General features: G+C 48.9%; 1 protein-coding gene across 6 annotated transcripts in view; it reads left to right on the top strand.

Annotated features, from left to right (window-relative positions):
* Window positions 1-15,034, top strand: part of UBE2V1 (ubiquitin conjugating enzyme E2 V1) — a 28,819-nt gene extending 13,785 nt beyond the window's left edge. For 5 of the 6 annotated variants that reach the window (XM_069548816.1, XM_069548813.1, XM_069548818.1 and 2 more), the window contains 3 exons: window positions 3,944-4,092; window positions 12,191-12,316; window positions 13,517-15,034. In XM_069548816.1, the coding sequence (XP_069404917.1) occupies window positions 3,944-4,092; window positions 12,191-12,316; window positions 13,517-13,663 (422 nt within the window). In that variant the 3' untranslated portion in view covers window positions 13,664-15,034. The remainder of the gene's footprint in view (window positions 1-3,943; window positions 4,093-12,190; window positions 12,317-13,516) is intronic. The other variant, XM_069548817.1, reaches the window with a different exon arrangement.
* Window positions 15,035-19,179: the final 4,145 nt, after the last annotated feature.

Here is a 19,179-nt window from a genome sequence, read left to right as displayed (position 1 = left end):
ATATTCCAACTCCTGCTTGGACTATTTCTAGACTGCCTGGTAGATACTGGCCAATCCAAATTTTGTCATTTATTAAGCTGTTTTAATGCCTGTTTCATAATTGACTCAAACTGAATCATCCTATAATGTCAGTCTGGAAGCAACAAAAGCTGACTTTGTCCTCTGTGGTGCTCAGTTACTGTTCCAAATGCTAACCTAAAATAAATTTAACTGCCTCATTTTTTGTTGTTGTTCAGTTGTGTATGTGGACTTCGCACGCTTTAAGTAATTGAATGTCTGCTCCAGTGGAGGTACTTGGAAGTACAAGATTCTTTACTGATATAATATTTTTCCCTACTTCACCCGTTAAAAAAAAAATGAAGCATCAGAAAGATATAACTTGAATTCACTACCTGCTTCGAAACTAATAGCAACGAGCTTGTGATATTTGGATGAAGATTTCCTAATCAGGGAGCCCTCCTTGGTGGTCCAGCAGTTAAGACTCTGCTTCCCCCGCAGGGGGCTCAGGTTCAGTCCCTGGTTGGGAACTAGGATCCCACATGCCGAGTGGTGTAGCAAAAAAATTTGTTTTACAAAAAGGATTTCCTAATTAGACCTGGTTGTTAGATGAAGAGGGAACATTTACAGCCATAAGGATATTCTTTGCTAAAGTTTATACGAGGAACAGTTACACCTAAAGTAATTAATCCAACCTGACTTTAAAGATCTGACACCAAAAAATAGCACAGTTTTTCTGGAATTTCTTCCCGCTCCAGTGGTTAAGACCTGGTGCTTTCTGGGACCTTCCTTGGCTCCAGTCTCTATGGTCCTGCAAACTGGCACAGCTCCCCCCCACCAAAAAAAAACCGCCCATTTTTTATCTTGCCAAAGAGAGTAAGTTGAAATAGAGATCACATGTATAACTTCATTCAGTGATGAAGGGCTTAGCCATGGGAACTACTGGACTTTGCTGTTGATCATTGTACTTGAACAGGTTTTGGTAACACTAAGAAACACAGTCCACTTAGAGTTAGTCTCTTAGGGAATACCATTAGGTGAGACTCCCCCTCTCAGGAAATCCTCAGTCCTCACTTCAGTCAGGTGCCCTGTAACTAAAGGCTTGGAGAAGGTGAGGGAGCGTGACCCATGTGACTCACCTGGGGGAGGCGTGCGAGCAAAGCAGATCGCAAATGCGCTTTGGTTGACATGGTTCCTAAGTGTTTTCTTGATCAAATACCACAATCGTGGTTTTGGGTTTTTTTAAATCATAAAATATAGAAAGGGGGTTGGAGTCACCCATAATTCTTGCACCCAGAGATAACCCCTGTCACTATCTTAGTTTCCTTTCCAAATTTCTTAAGATGTCACTTAGCATCTGTGTTAGTTTGCGAGGGCTGCCAGAACAGAGTGCCACAGACTGCGTTGCTAAAATAATGGAAATTCAGAATTCTGGAGGCTGGAAGTCCAAGATCAGGGTGTCAGCAGGTTCGACTTCCTTGGCTTCCAGGTGGTCGCTTTCTCACTGGGTCCTCGTGTGGTCTTTACCCCGTACAGGTGTGCGTGCCTGTTGGGCACCTGGGCTTCCTCTTAGAAGGACACCAGGCAGACTGAAGGAGGGCCCACCCTCGTGGCCTCATTTCCACTTAATCACCTTCTGGAAGGCTGTTTGCAGACATGGGCACATTCTGAGATGCCAGGAGCTAGGGCTCAGTGTATGAATTTGAGGGGACACAAGTCAGCCCATCACCCCATCTGTGAACAGCTACCTCAGATATTCATCAGTCTCCCTGTCAGTGCAACTCCGTGCTGTTGGAATATTCGTTTTTATTGGAGAGGGTTATATACCAGCCAGTGTAATAGCGGTGGCAACACGCAGTGAGTTTTCTCCCTGAGCCAAATTAGGATTGTTAACGATTTCACTCTTTCTAAACAAGAGGCATTCTATTGTCTGGCTTCTTGCTTATAATATCAAACACCTCCCTTAGTTTTATGTGTGCTGGAGGAGACTTAATTATTCACTGTAGCTGAATAATCCAGTTGGCTAGTCTGTGGATGAAAAATGCTAGTGTTTTCCAAATGGACCATTCAAGAATGCTTTCAGGACTTTTCTGTTAAGTTTCAAGTACCATCTGTGCTGTTTAATATTTTTCTTCAGTCAGCTGACTCTTTTGCTTATATTCTTAAAAGGAAAATTTTATCATTATCATAAGTGAAAAATTAGTATAATGTTACGTGCCCTAAATAGGCTATTCTCAAAAATAAATGCATGACTGTACAGTGAAGTGTTCACTCATGTACCATCTTCAAAAAGCTGGGGGGCCATAGACTCTTTTTTCTGTCACACTTCGCAGGCAGCCTGACAGCACATCTCACCACTCAGGCCTCTGAAATAGCAAAGCTTCTCACCACCTTCACTGCCATCCCCTGCGAGCTTCTGCTGGAATTATTGCCAGAGCCTCCTGCTCCTGCCCTAGCTCCCTTCTCTGTGTTCTTCATACAGCAGCCAGAGGGATCCTGTTAAAAGCAGGCTGGATCCTGTCACTCCTCTGCTCACAACTCCAGTGTTTTTTTTCACAGTTGAAGCCCCTGATTTCCTACTAATCTTCCATCTCACTGACTTGGTTTTAGCTAAACTGGTATCTTTGCTGTTCTTTGACACTCTGGGCAAGGTTGTGCTTCAGGACCTTTTCCCCTGCCTGGAAGACTCTCCTTTCAGCTATCAATAAATCCTACTCCCTATTTAAAATTGTAACTTCTCCCATCAGTACTCTCTGCTCCAGAACACCACCATCTGTCATATTAACAATTTGCATGTATTTCCTTCTAGAATGTAAGCTCCGTGAGGGCAGGCATTTTTGTGTTGTTCACAGCTTATTTCCTGGTGCCTGGAAAAGTATCTGATGTCCTCAGATATTTATTCCAGTCGAATTAATAGTAGTGGGTTCTGCACTTTGGAAAATACTAAAATATACTGGAAACACCTCCCACAGCTTTGAGTCCTTCCAAGTGGGTCTTTCTTCACAATCATCCGTGAAGTGCTGCTTGGCTGTGAGAGTCTGGCCTTGGGGGCTCAGTAAAGAAAGCTAGTAACTTGCCTGGATCCCGAGTTTTTCCCAAAGGAAATAGTCTGAGTCCCAGGGGAGGTGGGGGGCAGGTGGGCAGGCCTGGTTGGGAGAGGAGCACGCCCACCTGGCCCCAGCACCTAGGCTCTGTTCTGGAAGACACCCCGCAGCAGTGCGCGCCTCAGCCTGAACTTGGGCCCAGTGGTGTGAACCTGGACAGGTGCCTGTGTGCCTGCTTCCCTGAGCTGCTTGCCCAGGCTTGGGGGATTCTAGAAACAGGTAAAGCAGAGAACTGGCTACCCTCCTTTAGCTTTTTCACGAGAGAGAAACTGTGACTTAAATATTTGAAAATTTTCATCCGTTGCCTTCACTTGACTCTTAAGTTGATGAAGGGGACACTGTTGTTACGGGCCCGGAGTAGGGCAGCTGTTCCCTCTAAGGTAGTTTTAAGAGTCATTCCAGCAAAGGAGCACACCCTTAGAGATGTAGAACAAGAGTAAAACAAAAGAAATAGCCTCTGTTCTTCCAAGGCGCTTGTATCAACATTTATTTATGGTTTTCATGTCAAACTCAGGGGCCCAAATGAACGTTTGGACTCGTAAAGCCTTTGTGAAGTCTGTCAGTGCTCCAGGGGCGGGGGCGGGGCACTTTCTAGGTTCCGTCACCGAGCCATGGTTTAGTCGTCACTGCACCGGTAAGGAACCCCGTGCCCCCCTCTTGTGCCCGTCAGCACCGAGAGCTCCGTAAGCGGCAAGCTTGAGGCAAGCTCGAGGCGCAGCGGCTCCCGCAGGTTCTGCATGTGAGCATCTTTATCGTCAGGTAGTGATGATGAGCGACCAGCTCTAGGCTTGCAAGTTCCCCTGGAGTTGCTAGTATCTTGAATCTCTTTCCATTTATTTTAGGAGTAAAAGTCCCTCGCAATTTCCGACTGTTGGAAGAACTCGAAGAAGGCCAGAAAGGAGTAGGAGATGGCACAGTTAGCTGGGGTCTAGAAGATGACGAAGACATGACACTTACAAGATGGACAGGGATGATAATTGGGCCTCCAAGAGTAAGCGTCGAGCTACGGCTATAAATGTCAATGTCTTACATTCACTGTGCCTCCTTTTAAAAACTGTTAGCCTTGTCACGGGAAAAGCTCACCAATGGTGTATTTTCTGAAATGTGGCTATTCTTTTCTGACCAGTTTCAGTTTATATATTTGAACCTCCTCTGATGCTGTTTAATCCCTCTAAATGGTAAGCAAAAACCTGTTCAGAGTCATAGTGTGATTTACATGACAATGCAGACAGTGAGGTTTGAGGTAATTGTACCTTTAGGTGTAGTTTAGAACAGATTCTTGGCCTTACAAATAACAAGGCTGCAGATAGAGCCGGCATTCCTGAAGGCAGGGTCTAGATGGGCTGTGGAAAGTCTTCTGGGTTGTGGGTTTTATTCATCGTGTCCCAGTCCTGTCACGTGTCTGTGTCCCGGTTCGTTGGGCCACTCAGCAAAGGGTCATTGCCTGCGTGGTCTGCTCTGGTCTGTTCCAGGCACTGTTGAGCCCAGAGACCTTTGCAAACAAGACAGAGACAGTGGGGACGAGGAATGTGACCTCTCTTAAGCTGCGTAATTAGCAAGAGTTCCCAGTCTTCGTAATGCCAGCTAACCTTTTTTTATGGCATGTAGTCAACTCCCCAGAAACATCATTTAATTCTCCCAAGAGCCCGCTGTTAGGACGCTCTTGTTGGGTAGTTGCATTCCACTGTACAGAAGCCAACTTGGAGAAGTCTGCACAGTTACTTAGCTGATAATTCCCAAACCGGGTCTCACCCAGAGCTTGTATTCCTAACTACTAGCCTGTATTGTTTCCTTCCTATTTACATTTTGAGTTTTCAGCTGTTCCCATTATAAAGTTTTCTAGTGTTAAGTAATAATTTGATGTGGGAGTAAAGAGATAGATTCCAGTAATGTGACACTCGTTTCAGACGAGCTGTAGGAGATTTTAAGCGTAGCAGGCCCTTTCCTGTGTCTGCTTGTGCTTGAGGATAGTCAGTCATTCTGTTCATCTCGTGCAAGGCTCTGCACTAGTTCTGGGAGGTAGAAAGACAGGTGGATGTGGCCCTGGCTGAGAAGGAAAGAGTGTGGGGCCCAATCACTGCAGGACAATCTGTTGTTCATCTTAGATTGATGCTCAGGGTGAATGACTGGCTTTGCCACTTACTTTTCTGAGTCTTTTTTTTTTTGACCCTGTAGTTTTGTTTACGGGGGGTGAGGGTGGTTGAAAAATGTGCAGTCTGCTTTTACTCATTTTTTGATCTGTTTTTTTTTTAATCTGTGAAAATCAGGATTTTCTGAATCTCCTAAGTACTAGGGAAAACCTGATGCAGAAGGCTTTTTTGTCTTCACACAGATCATCTCTTGCTGTCTCTGCAAGCCCTTTGTATAGTGATGGTTTCCTTCACTGCGTTTCTTCTCTTCTTAAGAATGGTTTAGGTTTTTTGAAGATGAAAACTATTCTTCCCTCCTCTTTACTCTCCGGAACACCTAGAAATGACTCAGAATGAGGTAGTTGTTCAATAGATTTGTTAATCAACAGACCGATTTTCAGACTTTAACGTGGTAAGGATGAACCAGTGTGCCACAGTGAATACACTAAATTATTCCATGATTGAGTGTGTTGAGTGAATACGCTCAGTGGTACCACTGAGTTATATACTTACACGAACACGTGAACAGATAAAATGAGCACTCAGCTCTGTTAAAGATATCCTGTTCCATCTGAGACACTGTAGATTACCCTGAATTTCAATTGACCTTTCCAAAGGAAGCTGTTAGTGAGCAGCTGCAGTCTGCAAGGTACTTCCCATATATCCTTCACATCTTTTTTTTTGTTTTTAATTGAGACATAATTCACAATGGAGAATTCGCTTCCATAGAATATACTTTTAAAGTGTTCAGTTCAGTGGGTTTTTTAAATCATGTTCAGCATTGTGCAGCTGTCGTTAACTTGAGGGCATGTTCACTACCCAAGAGAGAAACGCCATGCCCATCGGCAGGCACTCCCATTCTGCCCTCTACCCTCGCATTCCTCACCCTTGACAATCTGATGTGATTGGGATCAATATGTGGCCTTAATGACTGGCTTTTACGTATCATGGTGTTTTCAAGGTTCATCCATGTTATACCACTTACCAGTAGTTTTTTCCTTTTTATGGCTGAATAATATTCTTTTTTAGTGGATATACCAAGTTTTGTTTATCCATTAATTGATGGACATTTGAATTTTTTTCACTTTTTCCTACTAGGAATAATACTGCTATGAATATTTGTGTATAGGCTTTTATGGGGACAGATGTTTTCACTTCTCTTAAGTGTATACATAGGAGTGGAATTGTTAGATCATATGACAACTTTGTTTAGCATTTCAAGCAACTGCCAAACTGTCTCCCAGAGTAGCTGCACCATTTTACCCTCCTGCCAGGAGTGCACGGGGTATGCGTTTCCCTCCATCTTTACCAGTTCTTAGTATCGGGCCTTTTTACTCTTACAGTTTCTGTTCCCTAAGGTTAAAAGCAAAGACATAAAAGGAACTGCCTGCTTCTAGGTGCTTCCTGTGACCAGTCTATTTTGTGGTTAACATATAAGGTATATGCTGTGCAACTGAAGAGCCAGCCTCATTATTAAAGCTTCTAAATAGAGCCTGAGGAGCTCCTCTCCCTGTTGTATTTTTGCTGTGTTACTCAACAGAATCCTCCACTAGTATTTAAAAAGCGTGTGCCAAAATGATGCAGCAGTTCTACTAGGAATCTGCCCCTCTCCTCTTGAATGTGCTGCCCCCAATCCTGTATGTACAAAATTACCTCGTGCATTATTTTCAGTACTAGCAAAATACTGGATACCACCTCAGTGTCTTTCAGTAGACCATAGAATGTACTGTTTAGCTTTTCAAAGGAATGAGACAGATTTATGTGTGCTGAAATGGAATGATCTCCGTGATACTTAAGTGGGAAAAAGGTACAAAGGCAGTATGCAGAACGTGCTGTCACTTGGGGTCGGGCTGGATGAGGGCGGAGGAGGAGGTGGACACGCTTGTGCTTCTGTGTGCTGAGAACACTTCGGAAAACATAGAAGAAGCTGATGTCGGTGGTTGTGTTCTTCAAAAGGAATCACTCGCTAGGGCTGCGGCCAGGGAGACTTATTCCTAATACCTTTTTGTACTCTTTGAGTGTGCTTTAATCATATGAGTATGTTAGCTATTTGAAAATAGATGTGTATATATATTTTTTCTTTTTGTAAAGCAAATTTTCCAAACCTAAAAGCAAAGCTTCCTGTCCAAGTGCCCTTGCAAAATTCGGCAAACATGTCTGTCCACAGCATTCCATATAGAGGATCTGTGCTTTGGCCGTGGGGTGGTAATGGCAGCCGGGTTCTGGAGCAGTTTCTCAGCCTTGGCACTGCTGGCATCTTGGGCTGGGTGGCTGTTAGCTTTGGAGCTGTCCTGTCACTAGGCAGGTGTTGAGCAGCACCCCCGGGGCTGCAGCAGTCGTAAAGGCCTCCAGGTGCAGCCTGCTTCCCGCCACTTCGGGGGCGGGACAGGGACGGGGGTCGCCCTGGCTGAACAGCACTGTCACACCTCTGGAGTTCTCCATGATGATGCTTTTATGGCTGGGTTAGAGCCTAGCTGTGTGTTTATACACATACTTATCTAAAAGTATTCTGTGCACACTTAGGAACAAACAGAATTACAGGAGTGTGTGAAGTGATCCATTCCCCGCTTCATTACGCACTCCACAGAATAAACACTGGTCACGTGGCGTGTGGTGTGTTTCTCCTGGCATTTACTGTGGGTACGCAAACCTAAATACATAACCATTTTAATAAAAATGAGACCTTGCTGTGCTTAATGTTTTGCAGCTTTTTTTTTTTTTTTACCTTAACAGACGGTGGACATCTTTCCATATCAGTATACCTGTCTCCTTCTTAAAAGCTTTCGGTTACATGTCTGATACATGAGTGTATTCTCATAAAGGTTTTCAGATAATACAGATTAAGCAGTTCTCTTTGTACCATTTAATTCTTTGTGTCAGTCAGGAAAAGAGAAACCGTGCTAAGTGTTATTTCAACAGAGATAATTTAATATAGAAAGTTGATCAAATAGGTGTTGGGCTGAAAAAAAGCCTACTAGGGGAATACACGGAGAAGGCAATGGCAGCCCACTCCAGTATTCTTGCCTAGAAAATCCATGGGCGGAGGAGCCTGGTGGGCTGCAGTCCATGGGGTCGCTAGGAGTTGGACACCACTGAGCGACTTCACTTTCACTTTTCACTTTCATGCATTGGAGAAGGAAATGGCAACCCACTCCAGTGTTCTTGCCTGGAGAATCCCAGGGACGGGGAACCTGGTGGGCCGCCATCTGTGGGGTCGCACAGGGTCGGACACAACTGAAGCGACTTAGCAGCAGCAGCAGGGGAACACAGATAACACAAAAATAACTACGGCCTGGGTCTGGAAGGCTGAGTCAGGGGACGCTAGGACCACTGAAACCTATCACTTGGAAGACAGGCACCCTCTGCTGTTGGTCCCTGTGGGGCCCACAGAGCTGGTTGGAGGAGCCCCGAAAGGCCAGGGGCTTAGCCCAGAGACAGCTCTCACTGCCAAGACGGGGCCTCGGGCCAGAGTGACCCTGATGGGAACAGAAAGCAAAGGGGAAGGAAAGAGGGCCTCCTTTTGCCTTTTTATTTTTTATTGCGATTGTGCAGTCGGCTCAGCAACTTAAGTCTTCAGCTGCACGGTATTCAGGTGGCACTGTGATTGCCTTCAGCTGCGCGGCATTCAGGTGGCACTGTGATTGAAGTCAAGAAATGAACAATTAGCGCTGCCGTCCGAGGGCCTGTGGCTCGTGTAGATGCCCTGACTGACAGGAACAGAGTTTTTGTGCAGAGGAAGTCTGTCTTGCCTGGTCCGGAGTGGGCCGGGCAGGTGCTGGGTAGTGAGCTCCAAGCCCACCGTCCCTGCTCAGCTCTGGATCCTGGCACTGGCATCTGTGAGCTGCATGTTTCCTCTGTCAGCCGGCTTCCTGTCGGGCGCCAGGGGAGGATGCAGCAGAGAGCCTGAGAGGCAGAGAGGAAGCCTTGTTCCTTCCTGCTTGCCTCTGCTCTGTCTGCGCCACTCTGGTGATTGCCCTTCATCCTGGCCTCAGCACTGGGTCCCGGCCTCCAGCTTTTGGGGGTTCCTCCAACTTTTGGGGGCACCCCCAGCATCAGCCTCACAGCAGCCCCTCCTCAGAGACCTGGGTTCAGCTCTGGAACCCTCTTCCTCAGAGCCTCTGGATCTGATCAGCTACAGCTTTCTTCCTTTGTCCCCCAGCCTTCATGGGGGCAAAAGGCAATAATCCTAAACTAACACAAAGGTAGTATCTGCTCCCTGCAGTCATTACCTCTGTTTGTTCAGGTTCCTCTTTCAAAACTTTCTTCAGTCCAGTAATAGGTTTAACCGATTTCCTATATTAAATTCTTTGTTAAAATACCTAGTGTGGTGTCTTTTTTCCCAAACTTTTCCCTGATTTTCAAATCCCCTAGCAGAAATCTGGGGTTAATCATCCCCAGATTGACCGTGAGCAGTGGTTTGACGTGTCTTCTCCCACGCCTCCTGTACATTGCTGCCTGTCCGTGGCCTCTGTCATGGGGGTCCTCTCGGGCTGCACCCCGTCTCCCGTTGAGAGGCCCAGCCTTTATTCTGACAGCACGTGCCCCTTGCACGCTGAGCGCACCTGCCATGTAACTAGCATCCGAGCTGAGCAGTGGTTGACCAGTGCTCCTGACGTCATCTTCTTTATGCTAATTGAGATTTTGTGCTGTGCTTTGCATATTTTTGCAGCCAGTACCTTTTTCACTTTCTCATGTCTCATATGTCTTAAAAACACTTTTAAAAGATTGAAGTTTTGCCATTTCCATCTATGTGGATGGACCCAGGGGGGGTTATGCTTAGTGAAATAAGTTAGAGGCAAATACTGTATGTTACCACTTTTACCTGGAATCTAAAAAATAAATGAATGTAGAACAGAAATAGACAGATACAGAGAACAGACTGGTGTTACCAGTAGGGGGAGAGAAGGGAGGAGGGGCAAAGAGGGATGGGGGATTGAGAGAGACACTACCATGAATGAAAATAAATAGCTACAAGAGTATATTGATTAGCACAGGGGATGTAGCCAATAGTTTATAATAACTTTAAATGGAGTATCATCTGCAAAAATACTGAGTCACTGTTGTATACCAGGAACTAATACTGTCAACTGTATTGCAATATAAATAGATAAATAAGCAAACATTCATTGTATACTACTTCCAGATTTACAGAAAAGTTGCAATGTTCATTCATTCAATAAACAGATGAGTACCAGTTCGGTTGAGGCCCCTGCCCGCCTTGTTCCGAGATTAGTGAGGGGTGTCTGGCGGGTGACTGGGCGTCAGTCTTCAAATGAGGGGTCCCGAGAACTCTGAGGGGAAGATGCATGGGAGCTGAGCTGCGAGGCTCAGAGCAGCAGCTGGTATGAGCACCCCAAGGAGAGGACTCAGTGTGTCTGAAGAGTGTGACGAGGAGGCCGGAGGGGCGGGATGAGGAAGGAGAAGCAACGGAGAGGAGGGCAGGGCCGCATGGGGTCCAGTCCAGGAACCGGGCCCCCCTTTCTCGGGTCTCCAGGAAGCCACTGGAGGGGTGAGGCCACAGGCACAGTTTCCAGGGCTGTCTGGGGAGCAGGTGCTAGGGGCGCGAGAGAAGGCAGAGGCCTGGGGTCATCTGGAGGAGGCGCACAGTAGAGGAAGGTTGGGTGAGTGTGCATCCCTTCTGATGCCTGGGATGAGGAGTGAGGGAAAAGGGAGTCATGGCTGGCTGCCAGTTTGCTCTAACTGCCGGATGGTGCTCCTGCTTACCAGGGAAGAAGGCAGGTGGGGGGAAATCCTGAGTTGAGCTTTTGTTACAGCTTGGGGTCCCTGTGAAGTGGATGTGGTATGGGACTATTATGCATTCTGGATCTTAAAATATATGTTCCAGTTTTTAAGCTAGGGACAGGCCACTATTTTAGACGGAATGTTTTCAAGCCTTTTAATCATCCTTCTTAATGTGCTCCCCCCAAAGGCCGCTAGATGTCACTGTTCACACGGCCGTTTCTTGTGCAGCACGGGGTGCAGAGGGCACAGGGCGCGGGTGAGGGCCCCGGAGGAGGCCGGTCTCCCTGCAAAGGGGGCCAGTCTGACCGGGAGGTGTCAGCCGCGCTTTGGTGTGGTCTTCAGATACGCAGATGATGATAACGCAGCTTCACATGAGAAAACCGTGCACAGCCTTCTGATTAACATGCTGCTTGAACTGGGTCTCGAAGGCTATGAGGTGGTCCGAGTGGGGGTTCAGCACTTTAGGCAGAAGGAACCGCCTGGAGAAGGCGGCGCACTCCACTGCTCACCGGGCAGAAGTGACAAGGGAGCCATCCCCGGGCATGAGGCGGGACTCGGTGTTTCTTAGTGGAGGCTCGGTTGGCGCTCGGAGAAGGACCGTTTCTCCTGGGCAGGTCTGGCGTCCTCGGCCCCCTCCCCCCACACACCTCCTCGATGCCGGGTGGTCCTAAAGGCAGCAGGGACGGAGTGCCTGTGGCTGAGATCCCTTCCCAGAGCGCGGCCCCGGTGGTGAGGAGTGGAAGGCAACCCTGTGTCTGTGCCCACCCTGATCTTGTGCTTGAGTTCAAAGTCCTCTAGAGTTGCTTGTTCTTTACTCTGTACATGATGGTATCTAGTGCCTTGGCTGATGATCCCAGCATGAGTAGACATCAGTGTGACTTCCCAGAATGAAGGATGCCTCTTACACGTCATTTTCCAGAGTGTAGACAAATGAACAGAAAAGCCAAGTCCATCTGATTGGGCCTAATGATGCCACCCTAAGACTTCAGTGACACTGGCTTAAATTTCCTGGCTTCTTTATATTCCCCCAAAGCCAGGATGCATAGGCGCTGGTGCAGGGACTGATTACGACTAACTTAGCAAACAGCGAGTAGACTCTGAATGGTGGCAGCAGACACACCAGCTCTGCATGGGGAATAAATGGGGTTTCAGAAGTTGTGCAGTTTTTTAATTCTTTGTCATTGCCTGACATGGCTATGCCTTCTATTTTTTTTCCAGACAATTTATGAAAACCGAATATACAGCCTTAAAATAGAATGTGGACCTAAATACCCAGAAGCACCCCCCTTTGTAAGATTTGTAACAAAAATTAATATGAATGGAGTTAATAGTTCTAATGGAGTGGTAAGTTGTTTCTGCTGCCCCTCCTTGTCCCCTGGGGGTCCCCCAGATTCTTTGTGCTCGAATGTCAGGGGCACTTGGGGCCTGATTGCATTTGTTCCTTGGTTACTGGATGATGACATGTACCGCAGGACACACACGTGCTGTTTTGGAGGGAGGGCCTGTTTCCCAGTTGTGTTTCAGCACAACTTGTATGGCGTTGGCTCTGGGCTGTTATCACTCAGCCTGTGCCGGTCACTTTGAGAGGAGCGCTCCTTCAGCCTTCCTGCTACACCCCCAAGAGGTAGAGGCAAGGAAATGGAGGCAGAGAGGGAAAAGACCGCCCCAACGCCACGCTTCTCCCCACGGGCCTTATTTCTGCACCATGGACATATAATACTTTCTCCTTGTAATGGCCTTGCTTTCTTATTTTTGCCACTGTTTTCACTGCCGTGAATGGAGACCAGTCTCATCTGCCGTAAGCAGGTGCTGGTGGTGACACCACAGTAAACGCTGTAAAAGCAGAGCAGGGGCAGCCGACGGCCCCGCGCCGCGCGCCAAAGGCGCTCGAGCCTCTGAGGCCCACCTGATGTCCTAAACCCAGGAGAAGTTCCTGCTTGGAGGCGTTTCTCCAGGGGGGCACTGCACTGACTTGAGGGGGGTGGCTCGGACAGGCTCTGGTCTGCTGTTGCCTCACTCTCCCTACTGCCCTGAGCGGTGGCCACCACCTGGGTGCAGAGTGGGCAGGACAGGCCCTGAACATCACCTGCCACCTGGGCACAGTGGGGAGGAGAGGCCCTGAGCATCGCTCGCCACCTGGGCACAGAGTGGGTAGCACAGGCCCTGAGCATCGCCCGCCACCTGGGCACAGAGTGGGGAGGACAGGCCCTGGGCGGTGGCCGCAGCTCGCCCAGCAGGCGGGGCCGTCGTTTCACAGCCAGCTGAGCCTCACCAGGCGTTGGTGCCTCATCTGTAAAGGCGGCTTTTACTTGCCCTTAATTCCCTCCTTCCAGGCCATGAGGGTTCCCAAACAAGGGCAAAGCAGACCAGCGGGAGGGAGGGAACCCCGTGGGCATTCCGCGTGTCAGTCCTGCTGGGTGACCAGCATGTTCCACCTGAAAAATGCTTCTCACTCACTTTTCTGCTGTAGCTTAGCTCCAGCACACAGCTTTCCTTTTGTTTGAGAGCCTGACAGTAATTTGTTTTATCTTTGCCTTTCTATAGGTGGACCCAAGAGCCATATCAGTGCTAGCAAAATGGCAGAATTCGTATAGCATCAAAGTTGTCCTGCAAGAGCTTCGGCGCCTAATGATGTCTAAAGAAAATATGAAACTTCCTCAGCCGCCTGAAGGACAGTGTTACAGCAATTAATCAAAAAGAAAAACCACAGGTCCTCCCCTGCCCCCATTCGATTTAAGCAGTCTTCATTTTCCACAGTAGTAAATTTTCTAGATTCGTCTTGTAGACCTCAAAGTACTGGAAAGAAAGCTCCCATTCAAAGGCAGTTTATCTTAAGATACTGTAAATGATACTAATTTTTTGTCCATTTGAAATATATAAGTTGTGCTATAACAAATCATCCTGTCAAGTGTAACCACTGTCCACATAGTTGAACTTCTGGGATCAAGAAAGTGATATTTAAATTGATTCCCATCCTAACCGGTGGGGCACGTCTAACTCAACTGTGAAAAGACACATCACACAGCCACCTTGCTGCTGATTCCACGGCCTGGGGTCTCTGCCTTCCCCCCTCCCCACTCCCTGCAACAGCCCTCCAGCTAGGCGTGGCTTATTAGAGTAGGCGTGAAGGTTTCAGGTCACAGCCTGGGGGACACTGCTGGCGTGTGGGCTGCTCTGTCCGCATCCCTGGTCTCTCTCTAAGTCTTAAGTGACGCCCCTCTTCCAAGCCATCAATCCTCCTCCCCACCCCCCCCCACCCTCCACTGCCGCCCTTGGCCGAGGCATAGATTGTAACCCCTCTGCTCCCCTCTGAAATTGGCCTTTGGTGAGGAATTCAGGGCTTTCCCCGTATCTTCTCCCCCCACCTAAATCGAGGGGTGCTGCTTTTTCCTTCCTTCTCCTCAAGTCCCTTTCTGCACCACCAACACCCAACACTTCCCATGACGCTTCCTTGCTTTGGCCGGAAGCCATCAGGTAAGGTTGGAAAGAGTCTCTGACCTCCCCTCATTTAGTCTTGGAACCACAATTTACTCTCCACCAGCCTGGGAAACGAATATTGGGTTCTCAGCCTTGCCACCCTCTGCTGTCATCGTCAGCTGATGCGTTTCTTTAGCTCAGGTTTCGATAAGGTGAAAAGAACAGTCACCAGGGTTACTCAGGCCTGCCAGCTCGCGGCCTCCTTGGTGGTTAAACTTGGAGGAAGGCCACTTGGAAGCACACACGACCCCTCGGAATGAATTGTCCTTTTCCTGTAGAGGCTTTGGCTTTCTAACATGGAAGAAGCTTTACACAGGGCTCTCACTGGGCCATCCTTTGAGTCCACTCGGGTCTGGTTCGGAAGCTGACAACTGGAGCGAAAAGAGCCTTGAATCCGGTGCATACTTTGGTTTGGGTGCTGCTGCTTCTCCCGGCCCTCAGCAGGGGTCACGAAAGACCTCGGTGTGCACGGCAGACCCCCGAAATTCCTGGCGAATCGCTGCATTTTTCCACTTTTCTGTTCAGGACCACTAAATGCTGAGATGTGGATGCCTACCGAAATAAAATCAATTCATTGTGCTCCAAGGGTTTTTTTTTTTTTTTCAGTGTCTGTGTAAAACCACCTTTTGAAGCAGCAACTATCAAGTCTGAAAAGCAATTGATGTTTCCATTAATCTTTTTCTGGAGGAAACCTTAGTTCTAAGGGTTTAACATCCTGTAAGTAAAGTTTAACATAACAGTATTCCATAAGCAGTCTTTTTATTGTCAGACCATTGCCTGATTTTAATATAATAAAAAGAAGTGTGCGTTAATATTTAAGAAGCTGTGCTCTTCTTCCTCAGCATATAATTTATTCAGGATTAGAATTGAATGTCTTAGATGCTTTGGTGTTCAATTTGACTTCCAAAAGCAGGGGTTGGGGAACTTTTTCTACAGTGGGTTCAAATTAGTAAACATTTAGGCTTTTTTTTTCCATCTGGCTTATGAGATCTTGGGTTGTACCCAGGCCCTCAGCAGTGAGGGCAGAATCCTAACCATTCTTCAGCCAGAGAATCCCCAACTGTTTAAGCTTTATTGGCCAAGAGGCAAAATCAAAGAAATTATGTGTGTGTTTATTTAACGAGAAAACAAAATTTCCACAACTTTTGGATGAAATTCAAAATATCATAATTGAGTACAGTTTTTTGTAATGGTAACAGGTACACTGAGAAGAATGGAATGCTTTTTTTTAGGGGGTAACGTAATTGGGATTCAAAGTTAGCATCCCTGTTACCAGATCAGTTGCAGACGCTCCTCCGTATAGATCATTCGTCATTTGAGGGGCCAAACAGAGCTGGGCGGTGGACCAGACCTGGCCCATGGACCATAGTTTGCCAACCCCTGTCTTAAAAAACCAGCAAAGGAGAGGTAGGGTTTTCCCTTAGATTTAAAATGTTGCTTTGTGAAACTCAAGCTATTAAGTCTCTGCTAGTAACAACTATTAGTACCTAGTAGCTGGATTTAGTTGTCTGTTGGATGGAAAAGATTCTCCCATGTGTTTCTAGCATTTGAAACAAGAATTTTGCTCGGATGGAGAGTGTGTCTGCCATCCACTGTGTGAGGGCGAGGACGTGTCCGTGGCCATCTTGACTCAGAATTTGCACCCCCTGCCACGGTCCCGACCACCAGCAGGCACCACCCGGGTGTCTGTGCCAGGAGCCAGATTGTCCCTTGGGGCCAGAGCGGACGTCAGTGACTGCTTGGAGGGAGTCGGGTGGTTCACAGCAGGCCACCTTCCAGAAAGGGCTGCCAGACTTTCTGCTAAAGGTCCTCGTGAGCCCGTCCTCTGGAGTGAGCTGCTGCCTCAAGCTCCCCTGAAAGGGGGTCGGGCCAGGGACATCTGCGGGCTCCTCACCCTCAGTCAGCTCACAAGGGAGAAAGAGGAGGGGAGCTTCAGAACGCTGCCAGGACACCCCCAGGGCCAAGTCTACGAGTGCGGGGACCTCCAGACAGGAAAGCGGAGACTCCGCACCTGGTACCTGCTTGGTGGCTACGGGGAACTGGGCCTAGAGCCTCGGAACTCACCTGGAGCCTCCTGGCACAGCCCCCAGGCTGGTCTGTGGATACGTCCCACAGTCGGGTGATTTGCCCCTTATCTCGGCCAGTGCGTTCACAGGTGGTCTCAAGCTTACGGCCTACACATGGGGCGGAGAGGAAGCGCTCTTTTGAGGTGCAGAGAGCACTTCAGTGGGGTGGCCCTCTACCCCCAGTCCCTGCCAGGTTGCCCATGAGAGAAGGTCCCTCCGCTGTCACTGTTCACGATGTGGACCTGCAGGCCTGATGGTGCTGGGGAGGGAAGCACCCCCCTGACTGACCAGCAAACCAGCGAGGGGTCTCCGCTGCCCCGTGACCTCTGTCCACAACCTTGTGGGGAGGGCAGCACCCTTGAGCTGCTTCTCTGCTGAGATAGCTCTGGGGCCCCTGGGTGGGGGTGGGTGAGGGGTACCGGCGCCCTGCTGCCTCCGGCTGTGAAGCAGCAACATGGGTGGCATCAGGTCAGCCCCGGCCCTGCCGAGGGCCCGCTCCTCTGGCTGGCGGCCAGCCAGTCCCGCTGGGCCTCTTGCCCTTCCCAGCCCCTCACCCCCGTGGCAAGTGGACACTCAGTCCTCTTCCCTTCCCTGGCCTGCTCCTGCTCCACAGAACTCTGTGAAGGACTCTGGTCTTGACGTCAAGGATTCGAGCAGAGAACGTTCTAAGGAAGGGCAGCTTGTGAGAGCATCTCTTCTTTCCATTTGAGAGAAGGAAGATGCTAGGGTGGGTGGTATGGGCCACATGTGGCTGTGGGCTATGGGGGTGACAACTGTACATACCCCCTGGGGCCTCCTCCTGGGGGCTCCATGAAGTTACCTGTGGCTGCAGGCGGCCTTGAAAGAAGGGAGGACTTAGCACTCAGCACCAGCCTCGCAGTTGTTGGCCCTGGCACTGGAAGGCACTGGAAAGCACTGGCTGTGTCTTCAGGGTTCCGGTGTGTGCCTGATGTGCTGGGAATGTGGGCTCAGTGAATGCCAGATTTTTTTTTAAATTAAAGTATAGTTGACTTACAGTATTATGTTAATTTTAGGTATAATCTTTCTGATACAGATTTTTATGTGAGATCTCCCAACATTAGTGTGCCAGACGCATTTTTTTCATCCTTGTATAGAACAGGGGCACCGTCGCAGCTGGCTGGCCACAGTTGAGGCCTCAGGACGTAAAGCTCCATCACCAGCTGGACCTTCTCCTCGCCAGATTGTCATCTAGGTGGCCTTTGACCCCTGGGAGGCCTGCAGTCCTGGAAGCTCTACCCAGGGGCATGTGGTGGGTCCTCAGAGCATGGGCAGGAGCCCTGTGGCCCAGGTGGAAGGTGCCGAGTAACGGGGTGGCCGCAGGGGCCCCAAGAAACAGACCCACATTTCATTGAATCTGAGATCCTGCTCTGTGAGATGGACCATTATTTTATGCACTACCAATTAAAAAAATGCTGCCAATTATAAAGATGCCACTGATTGTAAGGAATGTCCCAGTTCCAGAAATGTTAAGATGTTAAAAAGTGAACATTTTAGGTTTGACGAGTAAAGAGTCTTGTCTACAAGGCATTGGTGGTTCAGTAGTAGAATTCTTGCCTCCCACGAGGGAGACACAGGTTCAATGCCTGGCCAATGTATGTACTTTGAACTTGCCAGGTGGTGCTAGTGGTAAAGAACCTGCCTACCAATGCAGGAGACGTTAGAGACTTGGGTCTGATCCCTGGGTCGGAAAGATCCCCTGGAGGAGAGCATGGCAACCTACGCCAGTATCATTGCCCGGAGAATCCCATGGCCAGAGGAGCCTGTTGGGCTACAGTCCACGGGGCCACAGAGTCGGACACAACTGAAGCGACTTGGCACAGCACGCACAGAGTATCTCAGTTGTGATAAGCACAGAGGTGGCAGCCCCCCCAGCAGTGAAGGACAGAGACCACATCAGCTCCCTTGCTAAAAAAAAAATTGACCTGCCCCTTACTCTAGTGATGAGAAATCTGAGCTGGAGGCCCCACTTTGATGTTCACCAAAGAGAGACTGCAGGAACCTGGACAGTGCTTCAAACAGTAGCAGGGGGCAGAACGGAAGGTGAGGTTCCCTCCCTCTCCTGACCCCGCCCCTCAAGGCGAGGCTCGGAGCGCTGCACATCCTTCCGAGGTCGAGCACGCACGCGCAAGTCGTGACCGGCTCCCCATCGCCCTCTGTTTTGTTTGTTTTTTTCCAGTTAGCATAACTGGGCGTGTGGCCTCCACTCCGCTCTTCCCCCAGACATGTCTTTCACCCACAGGACCTCTCAAGGGCTCTGGACAGCTGCTGAGCGCCCAGTACACCGTGTGCCACCCACAGGGACCAGGGCCTCATGGAGACCCCGAGGTCATCCCTGACGTTCCACCGCAGCCCAGCAGCCTCAGCGCACCGGGGCGCACCCGCGCCAAGAGAATGCCTAGAAACAGACTTCTCCGGCCAAGGACATGGGCCGTTTTCATCCTGTCATTTTCAAACTGCCTCCAAACAAAGAAGTAGCAAACTCGCCCTCCCACCAACAACGCAAGGTGGTTCTTTGCGTTCCCTTCCCTTTATCTGCGCTCACACGTCCTGCCCGCCCATCTCTGAGCTGAATCGTGCTAGCTCATGGCTCCCTGTGCACTTTCTCATGTGATGCGCTGAGTATCTTTTCTCTAGCTGAGAAGC

Source organism: Ovis canadensis, chromosome 13 (genome assembly GCF_042477335.2).
Source record: "Ovis canadensis isolate MfBH-ARS-UI-01 breed Bighorn chromosome 13, ARS-UI_OviCan_v2, whole genome shotgun sequence".
NCBI classification, from domain to species: Eukaryota; Metazoa; Chordata; class Mammalia; order Artiodactyla; family Bovidae; genus Ovis; species Ovis canadensis.
This window is presented reverse-complemented; position numbering and strand designations above follow the sequence as displayed.